Source organism: Mesitornis unicolor, unplaced genomic scaffold (genome assembly GCF_000695765.1).
Source record: "Mesitornis unicolor isolate BGI_N332 unplaced genomic scaffold, ASM69576v1 scaffold5171, whole genome shotgun sequence".
Lineage (NCBI taxonomy): Eukaryota > Metazoa > Chordata > Aves > Mesitornithiformes > Mesitornithidae > Mesitornis > Mesitornis unicolor.
This window is the reverse complement of record NW_010164339.1, coordinates 29,837-37,711: the sequence shown is the minus strand read 5'-3', so window position 1 is coordinate 37,711 and position 7,875 is coordinate 29,837. Positions and strand designations below refer to the sequence as shown.

Sequence of the window (7,875 nt, the reverse complement as noted above, 5' to 3'; positions counted from 1 at the left end):
CCCTACACTTTATTATCAACTATTTCCTTGCAGTAATTTAATTGCTTGCGCTGATAGAATAATAAATGACAGAGTAATTACCATTATAAAGAGAGAATCTTCTCCTTTCTTTACCATGAGACAGAGTGAAAAGATTTATTTTAAATTAAGTTTTTAACTGTCATCTGTCATCTCTGTACAGTGTTTTAATTATAACATAGGTATTAGTTATGTATATTTTTGAGAAGGAATGATCACCAAAACTGTTTCGTCATCCATGGGGAGCAGGGACGGTGGAGGAAATTTTGCCATAATTTTTCTGAAGAACTGTAATAAATTGTTTCAATATTGAATTTCAGTCAAACAGTTATGCTTTCGTGACCTGGAGTCCTGAAAATTGCATGAGACCAAAAGTGCTGCCTGACAGGGTGATTTAAATTTATCCCGTATTTCTGTACCCTGCCAAACAAACAACTCAAAATACCGTCTTTATGAGGCTGCAGTAATAAAAAAGTGGCCCTTCTGAAGAGAGTTCAAAGGAAAAGGCTACTGCGATTATTGCTGTGCTTAAAAGTAGACCTGGTGTCCTCAAAATATGCGATGGCTTTCCGTGCACATTGGTTACTTGGGGCATTTAGCTATTTTACGTGTATATGTTGAATGAATTGGATTCATTTTTTTTTTCCAGCGCTTTAGCAAAGATCATTAAGGCTGGATATGCAGCACTCCAACTAGAATACTTTTTCACTGCAGGCCCAGATGAAGTGCGTGCATGGACCATCAGGGTAAGATTCATACTTATTCATCAGCTATATCCAGTTCCACACTATTGAATTCAGATTGATATCACTGACTTTGAAGTTTGTCATGGTGGCGGTTAGCTAGTCATTACAGATGAGGTTTTTGTCCAGGATAACTTTAATTATTTGTGAGCTGCTGAACAGTGAAAGTGGAGCTGCATTGATTGAGGCAGGTAACAATTGATTCTGCCTATTACATAGTCTGAATTTCTTCATCCTGTAGAATCTGTCTACCCTCCTCCTGTGGTCAGAGATAAGACGTACCAGTATTGTGCTTGCTTAATCTGTGTGACTGGGTTTGTCTGCAGTGAAATTGATGTTGCTTTTCATTTTGTATTCACTAAGTTTGTTTGGGTTGCGGGTGGCTCATTCCTCCTTTGCTTTGCTCGGATTACATTTGCAGCAATAAAAGCAATATAACATCATTATATTCCTCATGGATACACAGTTGGGTTCAAAAACCTAAAATCAGGGTGCAGTAATTCAGGTCTTTTACTGACTTTAGTATTTAGACCCAGTTTATTTTGGTAGCTTTATAGTTTAGCTGAGGAACTTACATAATGCCTAAAATGATATTATGAATTTTCAATATTGATGTAGAATGATTATAGCCACAGAGATCGTCTAATTTATTCCCAGAGGGCACTAAGAGATGAGCTGTAGTGGTTTGCCTTTGAATGTAAATACGTTCTAATATAAAGATTAGTACTGGAAAATATTCTGAAATGCGTATGGTCACCAACTCTATCTTAGAAATTACAAAAATGCCAACTTTTGGAGGTGCAAATCTGTCATTGAGCTGTTGTTTTTTTGCATCGGTGTATTTAGTGCTGCGCAGTGAGTTTCTGTGCTCTATTTAATGTCATTCAATAGAATTAATTTGTTTTCATTAATCAACATAATTTCCAGTGAATTTCTGTTTTTATTAATACTGCTACACGCGTTTGTGTCTGGTTTAGGACGTTAAACTTATTTTCCTAAAAGCATGTTTATTTTTTTAGCCTTTTCATCTCCTCTCCTTTTACTTGATAACTGCTCGCCGAAGTCCCCAAAATAGCTACCAAAATAATATAAAAGCAGAAGTTCTGTTGTTCTGATTCTCGCCATAGCTTTTAAAAGCACATTCTGAGACTCCACTGCTTTCAGTAGGAGAAATGCTGGCTCTTTATTAGAAAATTTGAAAGCTGGTTTATCTTAAGACTGATTGTAAGTATCTTTGATTTAATGCGCAAAGATATTTAGTCAGGTAGGCATCAGTGAGTAGCCATATTAACCCAATACATCTTTTATTGTAAAAACTGTGCTTTACACTGTCAGACTCCTTAGCACTTTAACATGCTTTATTAAGCAGCCTTTAGGTCACCATTATTTCTCAAATTTCTCTCCATGGTTGTGTGTGCACAGAATGTATGTCCTTGTAATTTAAAGCATGCAGTTATAAAGCATTCTCCTCTATTGCATAAACTTAAATGATCTTAAATAGTTGCCTGTGATTTTTTTATTTTTTAGTGATTCAGTTGTTGACATTTCGGTGAGAGTGCTCATTTTGTTCTGTATTAGATGTACGAAAATTATTTTGAAATTAAAACAAGTGACTCTGTAGGGCTTGAGATCTGTAAATCATTTTTGATTAAAGATGTGATTTGCCAATTAATGTTACCATCTAATTGAAAGTATTTGGACATAAGTAAAAGTCTTGAGTAATTCAGATTTTAAAGTGATTTTAAAATCTTTCTTTTCCTCACTTTCTGTGTGGAGAGCTAGGGATCGAAGCGAATCCCACAACAAAACACAGTCATAGCTTCTAAAATCAATACTACTGTTGATACCTATTAGGAAAAACAAAGCTGCCCTTCTTTAATATCTGGTGGTTTATCTGCGGCGAAGGCATCTATCTGTGTGTCCCAGTGTTGAGAATTACCCAGCTTAATGCTTGGTATTTTAACTGATACGAAACAAAGTTTCAGCAGATCCTGAAAGCGCATCAAAAGGGAGAAACCTCTTTCCTGCAATCAATCTTCTTAAATGCAATTAATTTTCTTCCGGTCTTTCCTCTGACAGAAAGGGACGAAGGCTCCTCAGGCAGCAGGGAAGATTCACACAGATTTTGAAAAGGGATTCATTATGGCTGAAGTAATGAAATATGAAGATTTTAAAGAAGGAGGTTCAGAAGCTGCTGTCAAGGTGAGCTCCCCATCTTTTTCTTCTCCTTTCCTCTATATGTGCCATTTTTCCATTTCAAGTCTATTTTTCACTGGGAAGAAGTTCTTGATGCAAAGTGAATCTTAACAGTCACCTCTAGCAATAGACCAGAATCTATTTTCGTCTTTCACTTAGGAAAGAATTCAAGTGCACCAACTTACTGAACAGGAATGCAGCTATTTCAGTATCCAGGATTTGACAGTGTGTGGACTAAATGTCAACACTAAGACCAAGTACTAGGCTATTTTTTTTTCCCTCTGTTTACAAGTTAATGTTCAGAATTTAATAAGCCTTAAAATGAACTCGGTTTTGAAAAATCGAATTGTTAAGATGAGATCGCAGATTTTTGAATCGCCTCTAAAAGGAAATGCAAGAAACAGAAAATCTGTTTCTTCTAATATTGTGTCCTCTTGTTTCGAGTTTGCAGTGTTGGATGCAAATGGTTAAGGAAATATTGCATATAAAAACTACCTTTTTTTTTTTTGCCAGGATTAGTGGATTTCACTCCTAGACTCTCGTAGGCATAATTAGAATCTTAAATTTTCCCATTTCAGTTTTTAATTCAATCGCCCTTTGATGTCTTATTCAGATGCCATTCCTTACTTTGATTGTTCAGGGCGCCAGTAATAGTTGTATGTAGTCCACGAAAACATATGAGAACAGGAGAGGTTCCCTAGCTGTTATCTATTGACTAGACAGTGAAGATATTTAATGTAAAACTTTTTTCTTGAGCCCACTCTTCTTTGTAGTGGTGCTTCTATTAAGAAGAGTTTTATCTGCTTTCTCAACACTAGAGGGCAGAGACTGATTGGGTGCCCAAAGATGTGCCCTTCTTACGGCTGACAAATTATATCTGATTTGAAGTTATTAAATATGAAATGAACTTGTACATGGCAAATAAGCGTCGTAAGAAAAGCTGATTGTCTCTGTGTTGCTCTTGCATTATTTCCACCTTCTTTAAGCAGAGAAGCTTCCCTTTATTTCGTGCCCGTTTGATTTCTCGTTTGGCTTTTTTGATCTTTCATTAAGATTTGTATTTTATAAAATTGTAATTGCAAAGCACATTAGTTTCGTTTAATCAATCTCAATATTTGAAGGTTCCTACGCGCTATAACGTGTTAAAGAATTTAAAAGGTTCAGCTTTATTGTTTGCTATTTGATAGCTTGAAAGGTATGCAAAACTATGATTTCAGATTCAGCTTATTCTCAGTGGTATCACTAAGGAAGATCATACTGAGCAGCGGGACTTTAATAGGTTTGTTTGAACCCCAGGAAGTGAAGGAAAAAAATCCTAGTATAATTGGTTCGTTGCGGCATGTGAACTGCCTTATGAAAAGGGAAGTAGAGTTGTAGTTGTAAAGTGAAACCACAGCTATAAATAAATCTAATATTCTGCAGTCAGAAACCACTTTATGTAACCGAGATTCAAATTTTGCCAGAAACGGTTTTTGAAGCTGAAGTCTGAGTGTTTTCCCTGGGAGGCTGTCAGTTAATACCTATACAATTCATCTAGCAGTATTGAAGTATTTTGCTTTTTTTTGTTAGTTTGTTGGTTTTTTCTGCTTTTCACAATGTAAGATTGTAGATATCAAGCTTCCATGTTCAAATTCTATTTAATGATTAAATTTTTATGGTTTTGAAGTGTCTGCAAAGCAAGGATATTTGCATTTGTTACTCAGTTTTTGAATCAAGGTCAGAAAAAACGCCTTGCTTTTAGAGAAATGCATTATATTACTCTGGTCTTTTCCAATTTGCATTTAATACAATGTTTCATGCCATACACAATACTAATTACTTTGATATTGCTGGCAAATTTCAAAATTAAATTTGGGAGCTTTTAGGAGTCAACTGAAATAACAGTGGTAATGGGAGTTGCTTGCTTTGTATGTTATCGAGTTGATCGATTTTTAAGTTTGATTTTGTGTGTGTCTAACACCAGTACAGCATAACTAATTTAATGCCAGTGCTGTGAACTATACACTGAATAGCTCTGTGTGGGCTTTGTAGTCTACAGGGATATCGCATTATTAGCAATCATATCTGCTTAGGCAAAGCTGGCTTCTACAGATGGCTGCTTTCAAGTGCAAATGAACTGGTTAGACGTGTCTTGTTTAATACATACTCAAGATTCACAAATGGGTATTGATTTTTTCAACCAGTGTTTCTGATAGCAATGGAAATGGATTAAATGGTCTCTAGAGAATTTAAAGGAACACTGTCACTTTTAATTAACTGTAAACTGGTAACAAAAATACATAAACTTGCATTAGTGTGTCAAAATGTATTTAATTACAGAACTCTGTGCCACTTTGACAGCATGCAAGAGTGTGCTAAAAAAATCTGCAGTGTTACTTTGTGGAGGTCAGGTTTTTCTACAGATTTTTGTGAGTAATAAATGTATTCGACTGTAAAATGTCTCTGTACCTGTGCCTGCAGCTCCTGCTTGCTGACGATTTTTACAGCACTGTTTTATTAGTGTTTATGCCATCAATTAGTCTAATTACTCTTGACTCTGAGCATTATTAGGATCTTCAAAGGGAAAAACTACTAAGTCTACTTGAAAGTAAACCTTTTGTAGTCTTAAACGAATTTCCAAGGGGGGAAATATAAAAACATTAGTGAAGTCCTATTTATTATTTATCGATAGTGTTGCACGGGGTAAGGTCAATTACTGCTGCGCTATATTGTCAAGGCTATTTTATCTGCAGTTTTCTGTAGGCTAGCATCACTGGTGACAACGTTTAAATAAGAAACCACAGCAACGAGCTTATCGAGCCTCTAAATTCCTAGACAGCAATGCGGGGAAATACATTGCTCCACAGAGCGGGTTTTGTGAAAGAAAGGTGTCCAAGTGAACTGTGTACCATTAATCTGATCTGTTCTACGGCAACTAAGGTCATTAGTTAACAGCTTTCCTGTAATGGGATCTTAGCATGTCACCACTGTGACAGTGTCATTGAGAATAATGGCACAGTGAGGTCTTGCATGGAAGCACTTTCTCCTGCAAGAGGAAACTTCAAAACAGGAATGGTTATTGAACTAAAGCCGAAGCTCTCAACTTTTCCATATTGTAGATCACTTTTCAAGATAAATGCTTCTGCAGACCACCTCCCGCCCAGGCTGTCAGTCCTAATGCCACAGCTTCTCCACAGCCTCGCTAATACTAGGTTTAATTACGATGAGATGAAGATAGAAAAATATAATAGTAAATTCTAATGCGGAGAGCACGGGTATTTAATAGGTTCCTCGCCTATTTTCCGCTCTCCTCAAGTACGGCATTTTCATAACGAATTTCCTTTTCATGTCTTTGGTCTATGTGCCTTCTCCTGTATCCTGATTTCACAGCCTATCTGCTCTTATGTCTGTCCTTCTGAAGCAAATTCCTTCTAAAGGAAATTTCTGACAGAAAAACTGAGCCTGTATTTTGTGCTCCTCAGTCCTTCGTTATCCGAGCACAAGCAGACAAGAGAGCCCCGCGCGGAGCACGAGGCTTACACTGTTGTGACTTGTGCATCGTGTTCCCGTCTTCGGTTTTGGCAGCGCTCGCTTGTCCTTTGCTGGAGCCGCTCAGAAGTAGTTCCTACACTACTGTAAGAGCCAGGCAGCCACGAGGCAAACTGTTGCCGACCGCCCTCTCCAGCAGCGCTGGTTTAGATTCCTGCCGCCAGCGTTTGCCATCTGCAGGTTTTTTTAGGTGAAGAAAAATAGAAAACCTGAAAGCTGAAAAATAAAACCCCCCCAAACAAAAATCTAGTTGTTTTCGGTGTCCTTTATCTTAAGACTCGCCCTGGTTTACAGATTTACCACTGTACAATGCAGATGGTATTTAAGCACCGCCGGTTCAGTGGAGGTTAAATTATTTTTGTATGTATTTTATGTGTATGTAAAACCAAATTACGTCAAACTGAGGAGTATTTTGGCTGTCAAACTCTGAAGCTGAAGTAGTAGCGTTTCTTTACCAAAATGTATTTAAATAATTACCATTTGAAAATACTAGAAAATATCGAACGAAATAACCCATTTTCCTTTTGTCTGCTCTATTTACAGGCTGCTGGAAAATACAGACAGCAAGGCAGAAATTACATAGTGGAGGATGGAGATATTATCTTCTTTAAATTTAATACACCTCAACAACCCAAGAAGAAATGAATATCAGATGTTGTTCCTTGCTCAGAAATAAACTGTGCTGCTTCAAAAAGCATATGAATTTTTATTTAGGATGGAATATCTGGAAACAAACAGCATACAGTTTCTACCTAGGGAACTTCCCTTCCCCCTAGTGAAATTATTCTTGTTTGTTTTGAATTAAAATATGGCACCTCCAGCGAACACGCAAGTTCACTAAATGTGAACAGCTTTGCATTTCAAACGATTAAGACCCTACTCCAAATTGTAGAAGCTTTTCAGGAACCATATTACTCTCATGATACTTCATTAATCTCCATCATGTATGCCAAGCCTGACACGTTTGACAGTGAGGACAATGTGGCTTGCTCCTTTTTGAATCTACAGATAATGCATGTTTTACAGTACTCCAGATGTCTACACTCAATAAAACATTTGACAAAACCAGCCTTGGTGTGTTTGGGGATGTCTGTATTGACTGACTGTGGTGTGCTGAATGCGATACGGCACCTGGTGGATGCTGATTACAGAATTTTAAGACGTGTATGGTACAGTAACTGGCAGTGTGGGGCAGCTGCAATTGTATCTCAAAAGTGAGTCTTTCATGGGAATCAGAAGATTAGGATGCCAATGATTTGGCTCAGAGAAGTTAATGAATTTGTAGATGGACATTCACTGAAAGATGATAGTAAGGATAATGATGCAGCCTAAATGATTTTTACTGGAGAGAGGAAATACACGTAGAAAAAGCATGCTGTCTTTGAGACTG

At 37.1% G+C, this 7,875-nt stretch overlaps 1 protein-coding gene across 1 annotated transcript in view; it reads left to right on the top strand.

Annotated features, from left to right (window-relative positions):
- Positions 1-7,553, top strand: part of OLA1 (Obg-like ATPase 1) — a gene marked incomplete at its 5' end in the record, with an annotated part of 40,475 nt that extends 32,922 nt beyond the window's left edge. The window contains 3 exons of the mRNA XM_010194273.1: positions 668-764; positions 2,841-2,963; positions 7,029-7,553. Of these exons, the coding sequence (XP_010192575.1) occupies positions 668-764; positions 2,841-2,963; positions 7,029-7,130 (322 nt within the window). The remainder of the gene's footprint in view (positions 1-667; positions 765-2,840; positions 2,964-7,028) is intronic.
- Positions 7,554-7,875: the final 322 nt, after the last annotated feature.